Raw genomic sequence first — 25,743 nt, forward strand, 5'->3', positions numbered from 1 at the left:
CCTGTGAGATTTTCTTCTAAAATGCTGTCAGATTGTTACAGGTTGTTTTGTTTTATTTAATCATTTTTGAAAACTTTTAACATTATTTAGAATAATTCTAAATAATTATTTTAGAATAAAACTAAAATTTTAGTTTTTATTTTAGAATAAAAACTAAGTGACCCAAAAAACCAGGGTCATTTCATTTTCATTATGGTAATCAATAGCTATTTCACTTAATCTTGCCAATAAGATATGTGTATTGTTGTCCTTGGTTCCATTAATATTCCTGAGAGTAAGTGGAAAAATGTAAAAATGGAAAAAGAAAGAATGTAAGGAAAGAAGTCAAGGGTAAAAATAAATCAAATGAGATATGTTTTATAAGTTTTAAACCACTAATCCTTGCCTTTTATGCAAAAGTGAATAAATTTGCCTCATTAAAAATCTTTCTCCAAACCAACTTTGTCATTATTTGAGAGGAAATTAGGTACATTTCAGAAAAATCATTAAAAAGTCTATTTTTTTTTGAAATTATGGAAATAGGGAGAAAATTGTAGAATATTTATTATTTAGGTGAATCTCCCTTATTATTTTTCTCTGACCGTGCATCATGTCTTTTCTTACAGCTGAAGGAAAGGTGTATCAAAAAAGGCTGCTGGATGGTGTGAAGGCTCTTCAAAGTGAGTGAGAAGTATGATGAGAAAGCAGATATATCTGTGATATTCTCTTATTTTTCATATACACTGATTTATTTTTATTACGTTAAAAATTTCACATGTGTATTTCCCAATATTTATGGATATGTGGTATATGCCATAAATCCCTAGGAAATTACCCAGCCCCTTTCGAACTTGCACTATGTTGATATGAACAACAAGATACAGTCTGAGGATGAGACTCTCCATCTAGTCTTAAAATTGACCCTCCTTATACCGTTGACTAGCTTTTACTGGACCTTAAAGTCTTCATGAGTAAAGTGATAACCATAATATACATGAATTAGTAAGGAGTTTTTCTGCATCTTGGTTGTTTTTATGATAATTTGTCTCTCCTAAGGAGGAAAGGTGGCTATGAATAACCTCGTCCCATTTCTGGAAAATATGGGGATTAAGCTGTCACACAAAGAACTTGAAGATTTTTCACAAAACCTACCAGTTGATGGTGAGCATTGCACATAAAAATGCATTCCCTTTAGGACAGCTTGGGTTTGAGAGTATCCATAGACCAGTGATAGTGTTTATTTAGTATCAACAGGGCATTTTTTAAAGGATGTGGCTGAATTCAAGTTTCACGTGAAAGTACATCCTGTCTCTTCTTTAAGAGAGTGTTCTACTATGAATAATTAAAATTGGTGAGAGTACTGACAAACAATTCTCAGATCAAAGAATAAAGAAGAAAATGAAAACAGAATGAGAAACATTTCAAAGAAACACTAAACAATAAGAGAACAGCCTATGATGAAGAATGATTCAAATTGACTAATGGTTGGGGTGCCTGTGTGCCTCAGTCTGTTGAGTGTCCGACTCGATTTCAGCTCAGGTCATGATCTCATGGTTCATGGGTTCAGGCCCTGCATCAGGCTCTGTGCTGACAGTGTGGAACCTGCTTGGAATTCTCTCTCTCCTGTTCTCTCTGCTCTTCTGCTGTTATCTCTCTCTCTCTCTCTCTCTCTCTCTCTCTCTCAAAAATAAATAAAAACATTTAAAATGTTTTTAATAAAAATAAATATAAAAAATAAAAATATTTAAAACATTGACGGATGGTTATTTCCAGTATATATGCCTCAGCTATTCTGATATAGTCAGAAAGACTAAAAAGGGATAGAGAGAAACATACTAAGAATTTTAAAAACATACTAGATATCAAGCATAATAATACTATTACAATATGTTATATATAACATGAGATTAAGATGTTGAAAATATTAATAAAATGAACATTTTTCCAGTGTAAAATAAATAAATTACCTATGTTGAGCAAAGAAGTGAAAAAAATCGAGAGACCAATAATAATAATTGCAAAAACCTATCAAATAATTGCATCTATCAACTGTCCACCACCACCTATCACTCTAACAAAAGGTGACAGGCACAGAGAGTTTTAGGAGTAAGTTCTTTCAATTCTTCAATTTATTTTAATACTATCTAAACCGGTCCAGAGGATTCCAGTTTGAGATGATGAAAAAACCAAAATCTGTCTAATTTTTCTTTCCTCCAATACCTAACAAAGTGAACAAGAACAAAGAGCTACAGGCAGAATTGAAGGTCTGATGGGAAGCCCAAGAATACCATCCCATGCACAGATCTGTGGTTTGGTTAAATGTCTTTACCGAGTTCATTCTACTTAACTAGAGCAACGAACCCTGCTGGGACATTAAACCAAACCTCAGATATGGGAGCAGGGCTCACATATAATGAAGACCATGTAACATATCACCACACTCTCCGATTACAATAGAAGTGAGTAGAACAGTTTTCTTTAAATACATCTAGCTGAAGAAAGCTAACTGGTCTGAGATGCTATCAAGAGAGCAACTAAACATTGTTACATTAAATCCTGAGAATAAAATGAAAATCTGAACACAACTGCTGAAGTATATGCAAAACGAAAAGAAAGGATACGGCACCAATTCTAGCATTAGCACAGCAGAGAAAAATAGCAAAAGAAAAATAAGGAAAGAAGATGGAATGGAAGGAAGATAACATGCAAAAAACAAATAACCCCATCTTGTAGTAATATAGTCAGTTTAACCTAAGGAACAACCAAAAAGAAGTACTTGACAATTAATTCACATTACAGAGCAATTTCATGGATTCAATAAAACTAGATCTCAAAATGAGAAGGTTACATAACATGGTGGCACTAAAAGAGACAGGGGCACCCATATGGCTCAGTCGGTTAAGCATCTGACTTTGGCTCAGGTCATGATCTTGCAGTCCATGAGTTCAAGCCCTGCATCGGGCTCTGTGCTGACAGCTCAAAGCCTGGAGCCTGTTTCAGATTCTGTGTCTCCCTCTCTCTCTCTGCCCCTCCCCTGCTCACGCTCTCTCTGTCTCTGAGAAATGAATAAACCTTAAAAAAAAATTTTTTTATAAAAAAAAAAAAAAGAGAGAGAGACAAGGGTGCCTTGGTTGCTTAGTCGGTTAAGCATCCGACTTTGGCTCAGGTCATGATCTCATGGTTCCGTGAGTTCGAGCCCCTTGTTAGGCTCTGTGCTGACAGTTCAGAGCCTGGAGCCTGCTTCAGATTCTGTGTCTCCCTCTCTTTCTGTTCCTCCCCTGCTTGTGCTCTCTCTCTCAAAAATAAATAAAACATTAAATTTTTTTTTTAAAAAAGAGAGAGAGACAAACCATGAAACAGATTCCAAATGATAGAGAAAGAACTAAGGGTTGTGTCATAGACTCTAAGTCTAAAGTTCTCTTTTGACCAGCAAAAGAGTGGACACAAGATTAAAGCAAGAGATGGATAATGTCTGGGGAAAAGACAAGAGCCCCGAATAAGGGCCCTTGCCCCATATTTATTCAGATCAGAAGGCTTACACCCAAATGTAATGGGTGTGTACAAAGAGACAAACTAGGAACATTAACTTGGGGACGTGAGGGAAAAGGGGGGGTTTTGAAGATATACAGTGTTTGGGGTTTGGGTCAATATAAAACAAAATCTGGGCACCAGGCAGATGGGTAGATGGTTGTTAACAACAGACAGGAGGCGCTATTTATCATACCTGTTTATCTTTGCCAGCCTAGGGGATAAGGCAGATAGGGGAAATAACCTCAGGGTTAATAAGGCACCTTTTCTTACGTTAACCATCTCCCACTTCGGGCTGCTTTGCCTGCAGCACAGCGGTCCATAGTCCAATTCACCAATTTACCTAACCTGGCCCTATTCTCCTATGAAAGCAGATTTTCTGCTGTAGTACTAACTTGGGGGTGCTTCCACCCTGAATATCTAATCTTGTTCATTTCATATACCTATCAGGGGCGCCTGGGTGGCTCAGTCAGTTGAGCATCCGACTTCAGCTCAGGTCATGATCTCACGGTCTGTGGGTTCAAGCCCCGTGTCGGGCTCTGTGCTGATAGCTCAGAGTCTGGAGCCTGCTTCGGATTCTGTGTCTCCCTCTCTCTCTCTGCCCCTCCCCTGCTCATGCTCTCTCTCTCTCTGTCAAAAATAAATAAACATTAAAAAAAAATTTCATATACCTATCTATATATTGGGCACCTTAGCACCATACCTATTTTAGGCCTTTGCCTCTCCCTCTCTATTCTGGGACCTCTGCACCCCCTCTCTATTTTGGGGTGCCTTGGCTCCTCCCTATTCCTGGCACCTTTGTGCCTCCCTATTCTTGGGGTGTCTTTGCACCCCCCTATTCTTGGAGTGCCAATCTAGTTTACCCAAACTTGGGTGTGAGCATTTTATGACTTTGTATTTCTTTATGCCTTGTTAACCCATTGGTGTAAACCTGGGGGATTCCTAAGCTTATCCCCACAGGGTTGCTGGAGGGAAGGTGGGGAGGGTGGGCTAAATGGGTGATGGGGATTAAGGAGGGCACTTGTGTTGAGCACTGGGTGTTGTATGGAAGTGATGAATCACTAAATTCTACTCCTGAAAGTAATATTACACTATATGTTAACTAACTGGAGTTTAAGTAAAAACTTGAGGGGCGCCTGGCTGGCTCAGTTGGTTTTAAGCATCCGACTCTTTTTTTTTTTTTATGTTTCGGACATTTGTCCATTCTTCATACATGCCCTGATGTATGCTTGATGTAAGAGTCGGATCTTACAGAGTATGTATGCCTGATGTAAGAGTCGGATGCTTAAAACCAACTGAGGTTTTAAGGTTAAGCATCCGACTCTTTTTTTATTTAATGTTTATTCTTTTTTGAAAGACAGAGAGAGAGAGAGCACAAGCAGGTGTGGGGTGGAGAAAGAGGGGACACAGAATCTGAAGCAGGCTCCAGGCTCTGAGCTGTCAGCACAGAGCCCAATGCAGGGCTCGAACTCACGAACCGTGAGATCATGACCTGAGCCGAAGCCGGACGCTCAACCGACTGAACCACCCAGGCACCCCTTAAGCATCTGACTCTTAATTTCAGCTCACACCATGATCTCGCAGTCCTGAGATGGAGCCTGGCTTCAGACTTAAGATTCTTTCTCTCCCTCTCCTCTGCCCATCCCCTTCTCATGCACACTTTCTCTCAAGATAAATTTTAAAAACATTTAAAAAAATTAATTAAAACTTGAAACTATAAAAAATAAAATTAAAAAATAATTAAATTTTAAAAATAAAACAAGGGGAATTGCCTAACTAAAGAAACAAAGTACTAAGCAATCATTATAGAATTACTAAATAAATTATAAACATCAAAGTAAAAAATAGATGTGGCTGAAATCTTATTGACAGACTAAGAGAACTTAAGATAATCACAGTAAAAGCAGAGGGAAAAGATTAATGCTATCAGGAATTTAAATTTTTTTTAATGTTTATTTATTTATTTATTGAGAGAGAGAGAGAGAGAGAGAGAGAGAGAGCAAGCGAACAGGGGATGGGTAGAGAGTTAAAGAGACAGAGAATCCCAAGCAGGCTCTGTGCTGTCAGCACAGAGCTCTATGAGGGGCTGAAACTCACAAACTGTGAGATCATGACCTGAGCTGAAATCAAGAGTTGGACATTTAACCAACTGAGCCACCCAGGCACCCCTAATGCTATCTGGAATTTAAGTAAAAACTTAAAAAAAAATATTAATGCTCTCTGGGAAGATCTTTTATGAAGACCAATCTTTTTAATGTAATTTACCTGCCTAGTATAAGTGTCCTAAGACGTATGTAAACCTCCAAATCTGTTTTGTCAGTGTATTTAGAAAATACACAAGAATCGTTATCAAACCTAAAAATATAAACTTGTGAGCACTAAAAAAATTTTTTTAATGATTAAAAGTCAGTCCTACCTCTAAATTTTAAAAGCTGTCAACTGGTCAGGAAAATACCAATGGATTTGCAGTCAGGCCATTCAACAGAGATCTAATGACTGCACACCTATTAAGAATACATTTCCCAAAATGCTCTCAGAAAGGCAATTGTAATGGAATTAGTTCTAACAGAAAAGATTCAAGAGAGTTAAGTGCAGAGTAGGATTTTTTTCCTTAACAGAAAAGTGAGTGGAGCAGGTGAGTGAAATAGGTAAAGGGGATTTAGAGTAGAATTATCTTGATGAGCACTGAGAAATGTATAAAATTGTGTAATTAGGATATTGTACATCTAAAACTTACTGAATGTTAATTATACATGAATCTTTTAAAAGGAAGGGAAAAAGTAGAAAAATGACCCCCCCCAAAAGTGATGGCTTCTCATTTTCTGTCCCCTAAAAAGAATACAAATAACACCATCTAGAGTCTAACATAGTGGCTTCATTTTCAAAATGCATCACTGTATTTTCCTCACAAGGCAGTTATACATTATAAACCTTAAGCATATAACAGTCACGTGATTTTTTCCGTAAGCCCGCAGACTTCCACAAGCCTCCAGGAGCTTACAGCCAGACTAGTCCCGAGGTTTCACATATTAAAGCTTTCTCCACAGCCACAAGTTTCTTTTCTTGTTGGGGTTGTTGAACACAAACTCTTCAACTTAGACCAATTCTGTTCCTAAAAGTGTTAGCTGTGCTTTCTTTTTGATGAACACTCTGACTCCATCTTGAACAACGTCCCCATCGGAATCTACTTTTGTTTTGGTATATTCTAGAATATAAGAAAAGCTAGTACAATCCCTGGTTTGAACACAAACTTTCCCACCTATGTGTTCAAACTTATTTTTAAGAAGTTGTTTACTGCTGAAAGTGTCAGAGTAGGGGCAGGTGGGTCGGCCTGCATCTTCCTTTTCCTCACAGTCCAAACAGTGGCTTGGACTAACAAAGTTAACATCATCTTCTTGGTGTTCTGGTGTCCTAGGCTGGCTATTGTATAATTTTCTAGGTAAAGTTTTGCATTTAATGCAATGGATTTATTTTTAGGTATTTTTTATACTGTTGAAAATGGTATATTTAAATTTTTTTCTTTTTCAGTTTGTTGCTGATACATAAAAAATATTGATTTTTGTGTAATGACCTTGTACCCAGCAACCTTTCTATACTTTTATAAATTATAATTATCTGAATATCCTCCTGAGTTTTCTACATATATAATTATGTTTCCAAATAATGGCAGTTTTCTTTCTTTTCTATCATTATGCCTTTTATTTCTTCATCATGCCTTACTGCTTCAGTTAGAATTTCCAATATAGTATTGTAAATGTGATGATAGCGGACATCCTTACCTCATTTCTTTTCCTTTTTTTCTTTTAGAGAGAGAGAGAGAGAGAGAGAGCACAAGTGGGGGCTGGGCAGAGGGAGAGGAAGGGAGAGAATCTTAAGCAGGCTCATGCTCAGCACCACACCCGATGTGGGGGCTCGATCTTAGGACCATGAAATCGTGACCTGAGCTGAAATCAAGAGTCAGATGCTTAACCGACTGAGCCACCCAGGAGTTCCTACTTCATTTCTTTTTTTTTTAATTAAACATTTTTTTTAATGTTTATTTATTTTTGAGAGAGAGAAAGAACATGAGTGGGAGAGTGGCAGAGAGAGAGGGAGACACAGAATCTGAAGCAGGCTCTGAGCTGTCAACACGATGTGGGGCTTGAACCCATGAACCATGAGATCAAGACCTGAGCCGAAGTCGGACACTCAACCGACTAAGCCACTCAGGTGCCCCAGCCTGCCTCATTTCTGATCACAAAGAGAAACATTTCCATATTTCACCATTAAGTATTACCTTATTGAAGTTTTATATATGTAACTTTTATCAGATTAAAGGAGTTCCCTTCTATTCCTATTTTGCTAAGAGTTTTGTCTTATTTCTTTCAACAGTGTTTTGTAGTGTTTGAAGTATGATCTTTGTACTTCTTTTGTTAACTTTATTCCTAGGTGATTTATTCTATTTAGTGCTCTTCTAAGTGAAACTTTCCTTACTATTATTTTTGAATTGCTTATAGCCATTACTTTTTAGTGTGTTGAGATTTGGCTTTATAATCCAGTACATGGTGATTTTTGCTAAATATTCCCTATGTGAAAAAATATGCATTCTGAAATTATTGGGTACGGTGTTGCCTATATCTCCATTAAATCAACTTTGTTAAATTTCTTGTTCAAATATCCTAAAGTCTTAATGATTTAATATCTTAATATCTGCTTCTTCTATTAACTACTGACAAAGATGTATCAAATCTCCCCCTGGGTGCCTGAATGGCTCATGACTCAGGTCATAACTCATAATTTGTGACTTTGAGCCCCACATCTGGCTCTGTGCAGACAGCGTGGAGCCTGCTTAAGATTCTCCCTCTCTCTGCCCCTGACCTCTGCTCGCACACTCTCTATCTCAAAATAAATGAACTTTAAAAAATTTCTCTCAGTGTAATTTTGGATTTTTATTTCTCATTATAATTTTATAATTTTCTTTGTTTTTTTTGACACCATGTTAATACGAGCATACAAGTTTGGAATTATGACATCTTCACGGTGAATTAAACTTCTTTTTGTTATTACTAGAAAAGTTTTTTCTTAAAGCCTGTTTTGTTTGATGTTAATATTCCTACTCTACCTTTGCTTAGTGTTTGTATGGTCTATACTTATCCATCCTTTTACTTTTGACTTCTCTGAATCCTTAGATTTCAGATATTTTAAATTCTTAAATTTTAGAGCCTTAGATCACTTCCTTGATGAATTTTACCTAGCATAGAAGTAAGAAATAATTTCCACGTTACTCAACTCTTCAAAAAACATAAAAACAAGAAACACTTGCCAGTTTGATTTATGGAACTATCATAATCTTTATGCCGAAATTTGATGAAGAAGACACAAAAAAGGAAAATCACAGGCTAATCTTTGTATAAACAAACAATGCAAAAATCCTAACCAATTAGCATGCAAAAACCCTAAACAATTAGCAATCTGAAAATCATTTTTGCAATATTAGTAGTAATTATGAGATTACTGACATATTTGTGTTTAAATCTACTTTTACTGAATTCCTGTTTTTGTACATGTTCAACTTTCTGTTTCCTTCCATTCTTGCCTTCCTTTTGGACTAATTATTTTTTATTTTTCTTGTTAATTTAGAAGCCTCAAAGGTTATTGTAGAAATTACAATATGCATCCTTAATCTATCATAATCCGATTTTATTTTGGACTTTTATCCTCATTCAAGATGATACTGTTTTTGTTTTATACAATGTTTTCCCAGAATTATTTATATATTATCATTTCATTTCTTCTTATCCTTCCTTCCCTGTTGTCCTATATTGAAAGGGAACACTGAGAGCTAAGTCAAATAAAACAATTTTTTTCAGGCATCTGGATGCCTCAGTTGGCTAAGTGTCTGACTCTTGATCTCAGCTCAGGTCATGATCTCAGGGTTTGTGAGATCAAGGCCTGTGTCAGGCTCTGTGCTGCCAATGTGGAGCCTGCTTGAGATTCTCTCTCTCCCTCTCTTTCTGCCCCTCCCCTGCTTGTGTGTGTGCTCTCTCTCTCTCAAAATAAATAAACTTAAAATTTTTTTTAATTAAAAAATTAAAAAAATATATTTTCAACCTGTACCTAAACAGTCATATAAAATTTTACAGCATCATGGGGCGCCTGGGTGGCGCAGTCGGTTAAGCGTCCGACTTCAGCCAGGTCACGATCTCGCGGTCCGTGAGTTCGAGCCCCGCGTCAGGCTCTGGGCTGATGGCTCGGAGCCCGGAGCCTGTTTCCGATTCTGTGTCTCCCTCTCTCTCTGCCCCTCCCCCATTCATGCTCTGTCTCTCTCTGTCCCAAAAATAAATAAAAAAACAAAACAAAACAAAAAAAAAACCAAAAAAAAAAAAACGTTGTAAAATTTTACAGCATCAGGAACCAAAAGAAATGTATAAATAGTTAACAGGAGAACAAAAAACCGACTATAAACAAAATAACAGAATCTGAATACAGGGGAAAAAACTGAGATGCATGAAACAAAGTGGAGGAAAAAACTTTAAAAAGCATTCTTATATCTAAGTAAATATGATGAAAAATGTAATATAATAGTCTGGAACTAAAATTCAAGATGATCAATGTTCTAGTTGGGGGAGAGGTATCATAAGTAGAGAAAGCAGAAGGAACAGTCTCATTGTTGGTCTGTGACTGCTTTTTGTCCTACAGGTGGTGGGAAGGTTGATCTGAAAAATGTGACAATGAAAATGAAAGAGTTTACAGGTGAGTTTCTATGACACTGAAACCCTAATGCTTTATAATAAATTATATTTAAATTTTTATATTCCTAGTAGTCTATTGTCCATATTAATTTTGCCATTTTACCCAGTTATTATAAAATATAAAATATTTCTGCCTGATAAAATCCATTTGATCTTGGATTATCTGTTTGAAAAATAAACTATAAGACTTGCTTTTGATAACATGTCCTATGTACTGTACAGATTTTTTTCTCATATATGTATATATGTCTTCACCTACATGTAAATAGCTAAATTTTAGGTAAGCACATGAATAAATAAGGAAAAGTTTTGGAAAGCTCAAGATAATGTGGTTTTGTCAACGATCAATTACATAAGTCAGTATAAGATCTCCTGCTATAATCATTTCTTTTGGCAATTCATTATCCAATTTGGTAACTAGATTTTATTCTGTTCATTATCCCCCAAATTAAGGGAGCCTTTATTATATCAATAATTTAGGAACAAATTTGCTTTGACTTCTAATGACACACTGTATTTCCACATTCCATTTTACTTTCACTCTTTAATCCCCAACTGGGAATGATGCCATATAAGCTATTTTAAGTATATTTAAAAGTACATATCATATAGGTTAATAACATTTTCTTATGAACCTCTTAAACTTACATAATACTGAGTAATTAATTTCTATAATTTTCACCTATAAACCTGTATTTTCAAAGGAGAAAAGATTGATGCCACAGATCTGAAAAACATTCTTGGAGACATGGGGATAGAAGTCAATGATAAGGAATGTCTGGAACTACAAAAATTACTACCCACTGATGGTGAGCTGCATCTGTGACCTCCAGAGTTCAGTTTAATAGTTCTATTTATGATCTTTATATTTTAAAGTGACACATGTTCAGGTATTTGTTACCTGCACCCATCCTCCAGCTCTTGCTTGAACAGTCTCTTACTCTGTACTATTCAAGTACAGAGTTCAGCTGTGAAAAAGAATCCTTTCCCACAAAATCAGTGTTGAGGAAAGATGTTACTGATGATTTGGGAAGGGAAAGGACAGAGGGATTTATATCTTGTCTCAGTAAACATTGCAAAAGTCCTCATAAATTCCTGATCTCTCCCAGAGTTACTGTTCCTTACATTGTCCCTGGGGGATTCCCTTTTCCTAATCCTTATCCCTCTAAGAGCTGAACCCTCAAAACTCCCCCCTCTGTTAAGCTCAATTTCTTTTTTATTAAGTTTTTATTTTAATTCCAGTGTAGTTAATATACAGTGATATGTTCATTTTAGGTGTACAGTATAGTCATTTCAACAATTCCATACCTCACTCGGTGCTCATCACAAGTGTACTCCTTAATACCCATCACCTATTTCACGATCACCCCACTCAGCTCCCCTCTGGTAGCCATCAGTTTGTTCTCTATAGTTAAGAGTCTATTTCTTGGTTTCTCTCTCTCTCTCTCTCTCTCTCTCTCTCTCTCTCTCTCTCTCCCTCCCTCCCTCCCTCCCTCCCTCTCTCCCTCTCCTTGTTTTGGTTCTTAAATTCCACACATCAGTGAAATCATATGGTATTTGTCTTTCTCTGACTAACTTATTTTGCTTAGCATATATACTCTCTGGCTCCATCCATGTTGTTGCAAATGGCAAGGTTTCATTCTTTTTATGGCTGAATAATATTCTGGGGTGTGTGTGTGTGTGTGTGTGTGTGTGTGTGTGTGTGTGTATTTACCACATCTTCTTTATCCATTCATCTATCTATGGACCCTTGGGCTGCTTCCATAATTTGGCTATTGTAAATAATGCTGCTATAAACGTAGGGGTGTATGTATCCCTTTCAGTTAGTGTTTTTGTATTTTTGGGGTGGACATCCAGTAGTGCAATTCAAAGGTAGTTCTTTTTAGCTTTTTTGAGAAACCTTCATACTGTTTTTCCACATTGGCTATACCAGTTTGCATTCCCACCAACAGTGCAAGAGTGTTCCTTTTTCTCCACATCCTCACCAAAAGTTGTTTCTTGTGTTTTTTATTTTAGTCATTCTGACAGGTGGGAGATGATATCTCATTGCAGTTTTGATTAGCATTTCCCTGATGATGAGTGATGTTGAGCATCTTTTCATGTGTCTGTTGGCCATCTGTATGTCTTCTTTGGAGAAATGTCTGTTCACGTCTTCTGCCCATTTTTAAATTGGATTATTTGGTTTTTGAAAGTTGAGTTCTATCAGTTCTTTATATATTTTTAGTACTAACCCTTTATTGGATATGTCATTTGCAATTACCTTCTCCCGTTTAGTAGATTGCCTTTAGTTTTGTTTATTGTTTCCTTCGTTGTGCATAAGCTTTATATTTTGATGAAGTCCCCATAGTTTCTTTTTACTTTTGTTTCCCTTGCCTCTGGTGACATATCTAGAAAAATGTTGCTATGGCTAATGCCAGAGAAATTAGTGCTTGTGCTCTTTCATAGGATTTTTATGGCTTCAGGTCTCACATTTAGGTCTTTAATCCATTGTGAATTTATTTTCATGTATGGTGTAAGAAAGTGGTCCAGTTTCATTCTTTTGCATGCGGTTGTTTAGTTTTTCCAGCACCATTTATTGAAGAGACTATCTTTTCCCCATTGGATATTCTTATCTCCTTTGACAAAGATTAATTGACCATATAATTGTGAGTGTGTTTCTGGGTTTTCTTTTTTTTTAATTTTTTTTATTTTTTTTATTTTTTAATATATGAAATTTACTGTCAAATTGGTTTCCATACAACACCCAGTGCTCATCCCAAAAGGTGCCCTCCTCAATACCCATCACCCACCCTACCCTCCCTCCCACCCCCCATCAACCCTCAGTTTGTTCTCAGTTTTTAACAGTCTCTTATGCTTTGGCTCTCTCCCACTCTAACCTCTTTTTTTTTTTTTTTTCCTTCCCTTCCCCGATGGGTTTCTGTTAAGTCTCTCAGGATCCACATAAGAGTGAAACCATATGGTATCTGTCTTTCTCTGTATGGCTTATTTCACTTAGCATCACACTCTCCAGTTCCATCCACGTTGCTACAAAGGGCCATATTTCATTCTTTCTCATTACCACGTAGTATTCCATTGTGTATATAAACCACAATTTCTTTCTCCATTCATCAGTTGATGGACAGTTAGGCTCTTTCCATAATTTGGCTATTGTTGAGAGTGCTGCTATCAACATTGGGGTACAAGTGCCCCTATGCATCAGTACTCCTGTATCCCTTGGATAAATTCCTAGCAGTGCTATTGCTGGGTCATAGGGTAGGTCTATTTTTAATTTTCTGAGGAACCTCCACACTGCTTTCCAGAGCGGCTGCACCAGTTTGCATTCCCACCAACAGTGCAAGAGGGTTCCTATTTCTCCACATCCTCTCCAGCATCTATAGTCTCCTGATTTCTTCATTTTGGCCACTCTGACTGGCGTGAGGTGATATCTGAGTGTGGTTTTGATTTGTATTTCCCTGATAAGGAGCGACGTTGAGCATCTTTTCATGTGCCTGTTGGCCATCCGGATGTCTTCTTTAGAGAAGTGTCTATTCATGTTTTCTGCCCATTTCTTCACTGGGTTATTTGTTTTTCGGGTGTGGAGTTTGATGAGCTCTTTATAGATTTTGGATACTAGCCCTTTGTCCGATGTGTCATTTGCAAATATCTTTTCCCATTCCGTTGGTTGCCTTTTAGTTTTGTTGGTTGTTTCCTTTGCTGTGCAGAAGCTTTTTATCTTCATAAGGTCCCAGTAATTCACTTTTGCTTTTAATTCCCTTGCCTTTGGGGATGTGCCGAGTAAGAGATTGCTACGGCTGAGGTCAGAGAGGTCTTTTCCTGCTTTCTCCTCTAAGGTTTTGATGGTTTCCTGTCTCACATTCAGGTCCTTTATCCATTTTGAGTTTATTTTTGTGAATGGTGTGAGAAAGTGGTCTAGTTTCAACCTTCTGCATGTTGCTGTCCAGTTCTCCCAGCACCATTTGTTAAAGAGACTGTCTTTTTTCCATTGGATGTTCTTTCCTGCTTTGTCAAAGATGAGTTGGCCATACGTTTGTGGGTCTAGTTCTGGGGTTTCTATTCTATTCCATTGGTCTATGTGTCTGTTTTTATGCCAATACCATGCTGTCTTGATGATGACAGCTTTGTAGTAGAGGCTAAAGTCTGGGATTGTGATGCCTCCTGCTTTGGTGTTCTTCTTCAAAATTACTTTGGCTATTCGGGGCCTTTTGTGGTTCCATATGAATTTTAGGATTGCTTGTTCTAGTTTCGAGAAGAATGCTGGTGCAATTTTGATTGGGATTGCATTGAATGTGTAGATAGCTTTGGGTAGTATTGACATTTTGACAATATTTATTCTTCCAATCCATGAGCAGGGAATGTCTTTCCATTTCTTTATATCTTCTTCAATTACCTGCATAAGCTTTCTATAGTTTTCAGCATACAGATCTTTTACATCTTTGGTTAGATTTATTCCTAGGTATTTTATGCTTCTTGGTGCAATTGTGAATGGGATCAGTTTCTTCATTTGTCTTTCTGTTGCTTCATTGTTAGTGTATAAGAATGCAACTGATTTCTGCACATTGATTTTGTATCCTGCAACTTTGCTGAATTCATGTATCAGTTCTAGCAGACTTTTGGTGGAGTCTGTCGGATTTTCCATGTATAATATCATGTCATCTGCAAAAAGCGAAAGCTTGACTTCATCTTTGCCAATTTTGATGCCTTTGATTTCCTTTTGTTGTCTGATTGCTGATGCTAGAACTTCCAGCACTATATTAAACAACAGCGGTGAGAGTGGGCATCCCTGTCGTGTTCCTGATCTCAGGGAAAAAGCTCTCAGTTTTTCCCCGTTGAGGATGATGTTAGCTGTGGGCTTTTCATAAATGGCCTTTATGATCTTTAAGTATGTTCCTTCTATCCCGACTTTCTCGAGGGTTTTTATTAAGAAAGGGTGCTGGATTTTGTCAAAGGCCTTTTCTGCGTCGATTGACAGGATCATATGGTTCTTCTCTTTTTTTTTTGTTAATGTGATGTATCACGTTGATCGATTTGCGAATGTTGACCCAGCCCTGCATCCCAGGAATGAATCCCACTTGATCATGGTGAATAATTCTTTTTATATGCTGTTGAATTCGATTTGCTAGTATCTTATTGAGAATTTTTGCATCCATATTCATCAGAGATACTGGCCTGTAGTTCTCTTTTTTTACTGGGTCTCTGTCTGGTTTAGGAATCAAAGTAATACTGGCTTCATAGAATGAGTCTGGAAGTTTTTCTTCCCTTTCTATTTCTTGGAATAGCTTGAGAAGGATAGGTATTATCTCTGCTTTAAACGTCTGGTAGAACTCCCCTGGGAAGCCATCTGGTCCTGGACTCTTATTTGTTGGGAGATTTTTGATAACCGATTCAATTTCTTCGCTGGTTATGGGTCTGTTCAAGCTTTCTATTTCCTCCTGATTGAGTTTTGGAAGAGTGTGGGTGTTTAGGAATTTGTCCATTTCTTCCAGGTTGTCCAATTTGTTGGCATATAATTTTTCATAGTATTCCCTGATAATTGTTTGTATCTCTGAGGGATTGGTTGTAATCATTCCATTTTCATTCATGATTTTATCTATTTGGGTCATCTCCCTTTTCTTTTTGAGAAGCCTGGCTAGAGGTTTGTCAATTTTGTTTATTTTTTCAAAAAACCAACTCTTGGTTTCGTTGATCTGCTCTACAGTTTTTTTAGATTCTATATTGTTTATTTCTGCTCTGATCTTTATGATTTCTCTTCTTCTGCTGGGTTTAGGCTGCCTTTGCTGTTCTGCTTCTATTTCCTCTAGGTGTGCTGTTAGATTTTGTATTTGGGATTTTTCTTGTTTCTTGAGATAGGCCTGGATTGCAATGTATTTTCCTCTCAGGACTGCCTTCGCTGCGTCCCAAAGCGTTTGGATTGTTGTATTTTCATTTTTGTTTGTTTCCATATATTTTTTAATTTCTTCTCTAATTGCCTGGTTGACCCACTCATTCGTTAGTAGGGTGTTCTTTAACTTCCATGCTTTTGGAGGTTTTCCAGACTTTTTCCTGTGGTTGATTTCAAGCTTCATAGCATTGTGGTCTGAAAGTATGCATGGTATGATTTCAATTCTTGTATACTTATGAAGGGCTGTTTTGTGACTCAGTGTGTGATCTATCTTGGAGAATGTTCCATGTGCACTCGAGAAGAAAGTATATTCTGTTGCTTTGGGATGCAGAGTTCTAAATAGATCTGTCAAGTCCATCGGATCCAATGTATCATTCAGGGCCCTTGTTTCTTTATTGACCGTGTGTCTAGATGATCTATCCATTTCTGTAAGTGGGGTGTTAAAGTCCCCTGCAATGACCACATTCTTATCAATAAGGTTGCTTATGTTTATGAGTAATTGTTTTATATATCTGGGGGCTCCGGTATTTGGCGCATAGACATTTATAATAGTTAGCTCTTCCTGATGGATAGACCCTGTGATTATTATATAATGCCCTTCTTCATCTCTTGTTACAGCCTTTAATTTAAAGTCTAGTTTGTCTGATATAAGTATGGCTACTCCAGCTTTCTTTTGGCTTCCAGTAGCATGGTAAATAGTTCTCCATCCCCTCACTCTCAATCTAAAGGTGTCCTCAGATCTAAAATGAGTCTCTTGTAGACAGCAAATAGATGGGTCTTGTTTTTTTATCCATTCTGATACCCTATGTCTTTTAGTTGGCGCATTTAATCCATTTACATTCAGTGTTATTATAGAAAGATACGGGTTTAGAGTCATTGTGATGTCTGTATGTTTTATGCTTGTAGCGATGTCTCTGGTACTTTGTCTCACAGGATCCCCCTTAGGATCTCTTGTAGGGCTGGTTTCGTGGTGACAAATTCCTTCAGTTTTTGTTTGTTTGGGAGACCTTTATCTCTCCTTCTATTCTAAATGACAGACTTGCTGGATAAAGGATTCTCGGCTGCATATTTTTTCTGTTTAGCACACTGTAGATATCATGCCAAGCCTTTCTGGCCTGCCAAGTTTCAAAGGAGAGATCAGTCACAAGTCTTATAGGTCTCCCTTTATATGTGAGGGCACGTTTATCCCTTGCTGCTTTCAGAATTTTCTCTTTATCCTTGTATTTTGCCAGTTTCACTATGATATGTCGTGCAGAAGATCGATTCAAGTTACGTCTGAAGGGAGTTCTCTGTGCCTCTTGGATTTCAATGCCTTTTTCCTTCCCCAGTTCAGGGAAGTTCTCAGCTATAATTTGTTCAAGTACCCCTTCAGCACCTTTCCCTCTCTCTTCCTCCTCTGGGATACCAATTATGCGTATATTATTTCTTTTTAGTGTATCACTTAGTTCTCTAATTTTCCCCTCATACTCCTGGATTTTTTTATCTCTCTTTCTTTCAGCTTCCTCTTTCTCCATAACTTTATCTTCTAGTTCACCTATTCTCTCCTCTGCCTCTTCAAGCCGAGCCGTCGTGGTTTCCATTTTGTTTTGCATTTCGTTTAAAGCGTTTTTCAGCTCCTCGTGACTGTTTCTTAGTCCCTTGATCTCTGTGGCAAGAGATTCTCTGCTGTCCTGTATACTGTTTTCAAGCCCAGCGATTAATTTTATGACTGTTATTCTAAATTCACTTTCTGTTATATTATTTAAATCCTTTTTGATCAGTTCATTAGCTGTTGTTATTTCCTGGAGATTCTTCTGAGGGGAATTCTTCCGTTTGGTCATTTTGGAGAGTCCCTGGCATGGTGAGGACCTGCAGGGCACTTCCCCTGTGCTGTGGTGTATAACTGGAGTTGGTGGGCGGGGCCACAGTCCGCCCTGATGTCTGCCCCCAGCCCACCGCTGGGGCCACAGTCAGACTGGTGTGTGCCTTCTCTTCCCCTCTCCTAGGGGCGGGATTCACTGTGGGGTGGCGTGGCCCATCTGGGCTACTTGCACACTGCCAGGCTTGTGTTGCTGGGGATCTGGCATATTAGCTGGGGTGGGTAGGCAAGGTGCACGGGGGCTGGAGGGGCAGGCTTAGCTCGCTTCTCCTTAGGTGATCCACTTCAGGAGGGGCCCTGTGGCAGCGGAAGGGAGTCAGATCCGCTGCCGGAGGTTTGGCTCCGCAGAAGCACAGAGTTGGGTGTTTGCGCTGCGCGAGCAAGTTCCCCGGCAGGAACTGGTTCCCTTTGGGATTTTGGCTGGGGGATGGGCGGGGGAGATGGCGCTGGCGAGCGCCTTTGTTCCCCGCCAAGCTGAGCTCTGCCGTCCGGGGGCTCAGCAGCTCTCCCTCCCTTTGTCCTCCAGCCTTCCCGCTTTCTGAGCAGAGCTGTTAACTTCTGACCTCCCAGACGCTAAGTCGCGCTTGCTGTCGAAACACAGTCAGTCCGGCCCCTCCGCTTTTGCCAGCCAGACTCGGGGGCTCTGCTTGGCCGGCGAGCCGCCCCTCCATCCCAGCTCCCTCCCGCCAGTCCGTGGAGCGCGCCCCGCCTTGCCGCCCTTCCTACCCTCTTCCGTGGGCCTCTCGTCTGCGCTTGGCTCCGGAGACTCCGTTCTGCTAATCCTCTGGCGGTTTTCTGGGTTCTTTAGGCAGGTGTAGGTGGAATCTAAGTGATCAGCAGGACGCGCGGTGAGCCCAGCATCCTCCTACGCCGCCATCTTCCGGAACCTTCTATTTCTGGGTTTTCTATTCTGTTACATTGATCTATGTGTCTTTTTGTGCCAGTACCATACTGTTTTGATTACTACAGCTTTGTAATATAACTTGAAGTCCAGAATTGTGATACCTCCAGCTTTGCTTTTCTTTTTCAAAATTGCTTTGGCTATTTGGGGTCTCTTGTGGTTCCATATAAATTTTAGGGTTTTTTTCTAGTTAAAAAATGTGTTGGTATTTTGATAAGGATTACAATAATGTACAGGTTGCTTTGGGTAGTATAAACATTTTAAGAATATTTGTTCTCTCAATCCATGAGCATGGAATGTCTTTTCATTCATTTGTGTTTTCTTCAATTTCTTTCATCAGTGTTTTACAGTTTTCAGAGTAGACGTCTTTCACCTCTTTGATTAGGTTTATTCCTAGGTATTTTGTTATTTTTGGTGTTGTAAATGGGATTGTTTTCTTCATTTTTCTTTCTACTACTTAATCATTAGTGTATAGAAATACAACAGATTTCTGAATATTGATTTGTATCCTGTGACTTTACTGAATTCATTTATCAGTTGTAGTAGTTTTTGGTGAAGTCTTTAGGGTTTTCTTTTTTATTAGTATGTTTTATTTAAACTTTAACAGTTCCCCCTCCCTTTTTTCTTGCCATTCATTTATTAAAGAAACTGGGTCATCTGTTCTAATATTTCTTACATTCTAGATTTCATTGATTATATCTCCAGGGTGTTCCTCAAATTTTTTTAAGTGTTTTATTTATTGTTGAGAGAGAGAGAGAGAGAGAGAGAGAGAGAGACAGCACAAGTGGGGCAGGAGCAGAGAGAGTGGGAGACACAGGCTCCGAAGCAGGCTCCAGGCTCCAGGCTCCAAGCTGTGAGCACAGAGCCTGATGTGGGGCTTGAACCCATGAACTGTGAGATCATGACCTGATCCAAAGTCAGACACTCAATCAACTGAGCCACACAGGCAGCCCTCCAGGGAGTTCTTTAAATGTTCCTCTACCACCTACACATTCTGTACACTAGGCAGACCTAAACACTTGATTAGATTTCAGGTTTGCTTTTTTTCCCCAGAAAGAATATTTACACCTAGTATCATGTGCTTCATATTGCATCACATGAGGAAGTGCATTAGCTTATATCTCTTTCTTTTTTTTTTGTTGTTTGTTTTTGTTTGTTTTTTTGTTTTGTTTTGTTTTTTTTTGTATCTCTTTCTATATGATGTGAAAATCTACATCTGGACTCTGATGATGTCATTCTGATCCCATCCATCATAATATTCTCTGTCAGCCTTTTACCTAATTAATAGTTTTTAGCAGCTATTGATAATCACTACTTAAACCCATTATTTCACTTGGAGTTGCAAAATGGTAAAAATTCTTCATTCTTCCTGCATTTATTAACTAAAATACTTCTGAAAGAATTCTCTCACTAGTTATTTGGATTTTTACTTTTTAAAAATCTGAAATCTGAATCACTTACATCTTCAACTTAAGAACAATGACTTAATTATTAGATTTATACAAAAAGAAATCAATGTTCAGTCTACAAATTTAGAAAAATATACAACTGTTTGGGTAACAACAAACATCCATATACTGGTATTGCAAAGCTCTTATTACAAGAATAATTCCTATTCTAGTTCAAAGACTTTTTCAACAAGAAGACTATATGACAATCTTGTAATTTAGAAGTAACTATGTATCATAGTCTCTTGGGCACCTGGCTGGCTCAGCGGGCTAAGCGTCTGACCCTTGATTTTGGCTCAGGTCATGATCTCAGGATTCAGGAGTTCAAGCCCCATCTCAGGCTCCGTGCTGATGGTGCAGAGCCTGCCTGGGATTCTCTCTCCCTCTCTCTCTGCCCATTTCCCACTTGCTCTTTCTCTCTCTCAAAATAAATAACTTTAAAAAAAAAAGAATCTCTGTACATCAACAGATGAAGTAAAGATAAGCACCTGTGGCAAATGCTATGTGGATATCTCTGAATCAAGAACAATATCTGCTAGTAATGAAAAGACTGCAGACCCTGGCCACCCCCATCCAAAAAAAAAAAAAAAAAAAAAAAAAAAAGTTGTTCAAAAGAGTGTCTGGAGATTTTGAACAAATCCAGACAAGCATGAAGAAGCGTGTCTGGAGCTGAGCCATGGTGAGGAGTATAGATAAGACTTGTCTACAGAAACATAGAGGGTAATAGTCAGACAACAGGTGCTCTGCTCTCTTAAGACTACAAAAAGAGGCAGCTCAAAATTAGCTTGCACACTGTCTTTCCTGGGGTCTCCTCAGCAATGAAAAACTACAAGGCTCCGGGGTTTTCTATATAGAGTATCATGTCATTTGCAAATAGTGAGTTTTACTTCTTCCTTACCAATTTGGATGCCTTTTATTTCTTTATGTTGTCTAATTGCTGTGGCTATGACTTCCAGTACTATGTTGAATAAAAGTGGTGAGAATGGACATCCTTGTCTTTGTTAGCCATGGATTTTTCATATGTGACCTTTATTATGTTGAGGTGTGTTCCCTCTAAAACTACTTTGTTGAGGGCTTGTGTCATGAATGGATGTTGTACTTTATCAAATTCTTTTTCTGCATCTAGTGAGATGATCATATGGTTTTTATCCTTTCGTTTGTTGATGTGATGTATGACGTTGATTGATTTGCGAATACTGAACCATCCTTACATCCTAGGAATAAATCCCACTTGATCATGGTGAATGATTTTTTAAAAGTATTGTTGGGTTCTGTTTGCTAGTATTTTGTTCAAGATTTTTGCATCTATGTTTATCAGAAATATTGGCAGTGGTGTCTTTATCTGGTTTTAGTATCAAGGTGATACTCACCTAATAAAATGAATTTGGAATTTTTCCTTCTTCTATTTTTGGAATAGTTGGAGTAGAATAGGCATTAACTATTCTTTAAATGTTTGATAAGATTCACCTGTGAAGCCATCTGATCCTGGTCTCTTGTTTGTTGAGAGTTTTTTAGTTACTGATTTAATCTCCTTGCTGGTAATCATTCACTTCAAATTTTCTATTTCCTCCTGCTTCCATTTTGGTAGGTTATATATTTCTAGGAATTTATCCATTTCTTTTCAGTTGTCTAATTTGTCGGTGTATAGTTTTTTCTAATATTCTCTTATAATTGTATTTATGTGGTGGTGTTTGTTATTTCTCTTCTTTCACTGGTGATTTTGTTTGTTTGAGTCCTTTCTCTCTCTCTCTCTCTCTCTCTCTCTCTCTCTCTCTTGATGATGAGTCTGGCTAGTTTATCAATTTTGCTGATCTTTTAAAAGAACCAGCTCCTAAAAATCTATAAAGAACTTATCAAACTCAACTTATCAACTCAGTGAAGAAATGGGCAAAAGACATGAACAGATACTTACCCAATGAAGACATGGCTTCCAATGAAGATGGCTAACAGACACATGAAAAGATGCTCAACATCACTTATCATCACAGAAATACAAATCAAAATCACACTGAGATACCACCTCACGCCTGTCAGAATGGCTAACATTAACAATTCAGGAAACAACAGATGTTAGTGACATTGCAGAGAAAGGGGAACACTTTTGTGCTGTCGGTGGGAATGCAAACTTGTGCAGCCACTTTGGAAAACAGTGTAGAGTTTGCTCAAAAAATTAAAAATAGAACTACCCTATGATACAACTGCACTACTAGGTATTTACCAAAAGGATACAAAAATGCTGATTCAAAGGGGCACGTGCACCCCAATGTTTTTAGCAGTACTGTCAACAATAGCCAAATTATGGAAAGAGCCCAAAGGTCCAGCGACTGATGAATAGATAAAGAAAATGCAAAATATATATACAATGGAATACTATTCAGCAATCAAAAAGAATGATATTCTGCCACTTGCAACAACGTGGATGGAGATACAGTGTATTATACTAAGGAAAATAAGTCAGAGAAAGATAAATATCATAGGATTTCACTCATATGTGGAATCTAAGACACAAAGTATGTGAACATAGGGGAAGGGAAGGAAAAAATAAGATAGAAACAGAGAGGGAGGCAAATCATAAAAAGATTCTTTTAAAAAAAAGTTTTTATTGTTTATTTATTTTTGAGAGAGAGAAAGACAGAATGTGAGCAGGGGAGGGGCAGAAAGAGAGGGAGACACAGAATCTGAAGCAGACTCCAGGCTCTGAGCTGTCAGCACAGAGCCGGACATGGGTGAACCCATGGACCTTGAGATCATGACCTGAGCTGAAGTCAGACACTTAACCACCACCCAGGTGCCCCCATAAAAGATTCTTAAGAGAGCGGGAAGCAAAGCATAAAAGACTCTTAATGGCAGAAAACAAAATGAGGGTTGATGGAGGGAGGTGGGCAGGGGATGGGCTAAATGGGTGATGGGCATTAAGGAGGGCACTTGTTGGGATGAGCACTGAGAGTAATATGTAAGTGATGAATCACTAAATTCCACTCCTGAAACCATTATTACATTATATGTTAACTAACTTGGATTTAAATAAAGTTTTTTTAAAAATTAAGGGGCACCTGGATGGCTCAGTTCATACGGCATCTGACTTCAACTAAGGTCATGATCTCACAGTTTGTGAGTTCGAGCCCCACATCAGACTCTCTGCTGTCAGCACAGAGCCCACTTTGGATCCTCTGTCCCCCTCTCTCTCTGCCCTTCCTCCATTCATTCTCTCTCTCTCTCAAAATAAATAAATCAACTTAAAATCTTAAAAATAAATAAATACAACTTTAAAAATTAAAAAAAAAATTAATATGAAATTTATTGTCAAATTGGTTTCCATACAACACCCAGTGCTCATCCCAGCAGGTGCCCTCATCAATGCCCATCACCTCCCCTCCCCTCCCTCCCACCCCCCATCAACCCTCAGTTTATTCTCAGTTTTTAAGAGTCTCTTATGATTTGGCTCCCTCCCTCTCTAACTTTTTTTTTCCTTCCCCTCCCCCATGGTCTTCTGTTAAGTTTCTCAGAATCCATATGTTTTCACAACATATGGTATCTGTCTTTCTCTGTATGGCTTATTTCACTTAGCATGACACTCTCCAGTTCTATCCACGTTGCTACAAAAGGCCATGTTTCATTCTTTCTAAGTGCCAAGTAGTGTTTCATTGTGTATATAAACCACATCTTTCTTTTTTTTAAATTTTTTTTCAACGTTTTTTTATTTATTTTTGGGACAGAGAGAGACAGAGCATGAACCGGGGAGGGGCAGAGAGAGAGGGAGACACAGAATCGGAAACAGGCTCCAGGCTCCGAGCCATCAGCCCAGAGCCTGACGCGGGGCTCGAACTCACGGACCGCGAGATCGTGACCTGGCTGAAGTCGGACGCTTAACCGACTGCGCCACCCAGGCGCCCCTAAACCACATCTTTCTTTATCCATTCATCAGTTGATGGACATTTAGGCTCTCTCCATAATTTGGCTATGGTTGAAAGTGCCGCTATAAACATTGGGGTACAAGTGCCCCTATGCATCAGCACTCCTGTATCCCTTGGGTAAATTCCTAGCAGTGCTATTGCTGGGTCATAGGGTAGATCTAGTTTTAATTTTCTGAGGAACCTCCACACTGTTTTCCAGAGTGGCTGCGCCAGTTTGCATTCCCACCAACAGTGCAAGAGGGTTCCCGTTTCTCCACATCCTCTCCAGCATCTATAGTCTCCTGATTTTAATTTTAAATTTTAAAAGAAAGAAAGAAAGAAAGAAAGAAAGAAAGAAAGAAAGAAGAAAGAAAGAAAAGAAAGAAAAAGAACAGCTACTGGTTTCACTGGTCTGTTCTATTGAAGTTTTTTTTTAGTTTTTATATCATTTATTTCAGCTCTAATCTTTATTATTTCCTTCCTCTTTAAGCTCAGTTTCTGAAAGGATGCCAAAATTGTCTCCTCTTTTGTTTATGAATGTTATTTCTCTTTTCCTTTAAGCACAAAGGAAGGCATCTTCCTAAATAAATAAATAAATAAATAAATAAATGGCATCTTCCTAACAAAGGCCTATCTGTACAAGTAACTCTTATACCATCTCCTAGAAAACTAAATTTTTAGACATTATTATACCAGTTTGGAAGTTAGCAAAACCTTCAAGCACAAGCTTTGTGGGAGCAGGTACCAGCAGTTGCAGAATGAGAAAGGGTGAAGGGAACTTGAACAGGCTGCGGGTGAAACTCCTCCACCATATGGGAAGAGAATGCAGCATTATTTTGACCACAAAGATGAGTCTGGGTTTCCAAAGCCTCCATCTATGATACTGCACCGTTATGATGAAGTTATGATGAAGCCATGAAAACCAAGGCTGAAGCTACTATCCCTTTGATTCCTGGAAGATATGAGGATTTTGTGGGTCAGAATAATTTTGATGATGCTGACCAACTGAGGATTTTCATGTTAACTCTTTTTCATGGCATGCCCCTTTAACTGGATTGGGTTTTTTATGTCTTTTTCTTGACCGCCTCAGCCACAGGAAGGTATGAGACCATTCTAGGATTTGGTCTCTCTCAAATTAAGTGGATCTTGATTGTCAAGTTTTATACCTATTTCTCTGGGTATTTTGACGGTCTCTCCTGAGCTTTGGCAGGTGTTCCTGATTTTAGGCTTTGTCCTGTTTCTCAGAGCATTTGTCAATTATGAAAAAGTTCAGGAGATGCCAGAAATGATCTCAAATCTCCCCAGGACCAGAGTTCTCTTTATTTACTAAAGATGTTTTCTGGCAAAGGCCTTCCTGCATTTATGAATTCTCTCTCAAAAAAACACAAGAGAACGCCTGCAGGAAGTGAATCAGATACAGAAGATGCAGAACACAGAGGAATCATCACCTGCTTTTCAGAAATTAAGTGCTGTTGAAAAAGAAAAAACGGTACAAGCAAATTCCTGTTGTTACTCATTAGATCACTG

General features: G+C 38.3%; 1 protein-coding gene and 2 pseudogenes across 1 annotated transcript in view; 2 read left to right on the top strand and 1 right to left on the bottom strand.

Annotated features, from left to right (window-relative positions):
- Nucleotides 1-25,743, top strand: part of LOC132688527 (uncharacterized) — a 117,652-nt gene that overhangs the window by 36,219 nt on the left and 55,690 nt on the right. The window contains exons 14-17 of the mRNA XM_078436957.1: nt 606-659; nt 1,036-1,140; nt 10,186-10,239; nt 10,943-11,047. Coding sequence (XP_078293083.1) covers nt 606-659; nt 1,036-1,140; nt 10,186-10,239; nt 10,943-11,047 — 318 coding nt within the window. The remainder of the gene's footprint in view (nt 1-605; nt 660-1,035; nt 1,141-10,185; nt 10,240-10,942; nt 11,048-25,743) is intronic.
- On the bottom strand, nt 6,530-6,895 carry LOC132674429 (iron-sulfur cluster assembly 1 homolog, mitochondrial pseudogene; annotated as a pseudogene).
- On the top strand, nt 11,121-25,621 carry LOC144614332 (NEDD4 family-interacting protein 1 pseudogene; annotated as a pseudogene).

Source organism: Panthera onca, chromosome E1 (genome assembly GCF_046562875.1).
Source record: "Panthera onca isolate mPanOnc1 chromosome E1, mPanOnc1 haplotype 2, whole genome shotgun sequence".
Lineage (NCBI taxonomy): Eukaryota > Metazoa > Chordata > Mammalia > Carnivora > Felidae > Panthera > Panthera onca.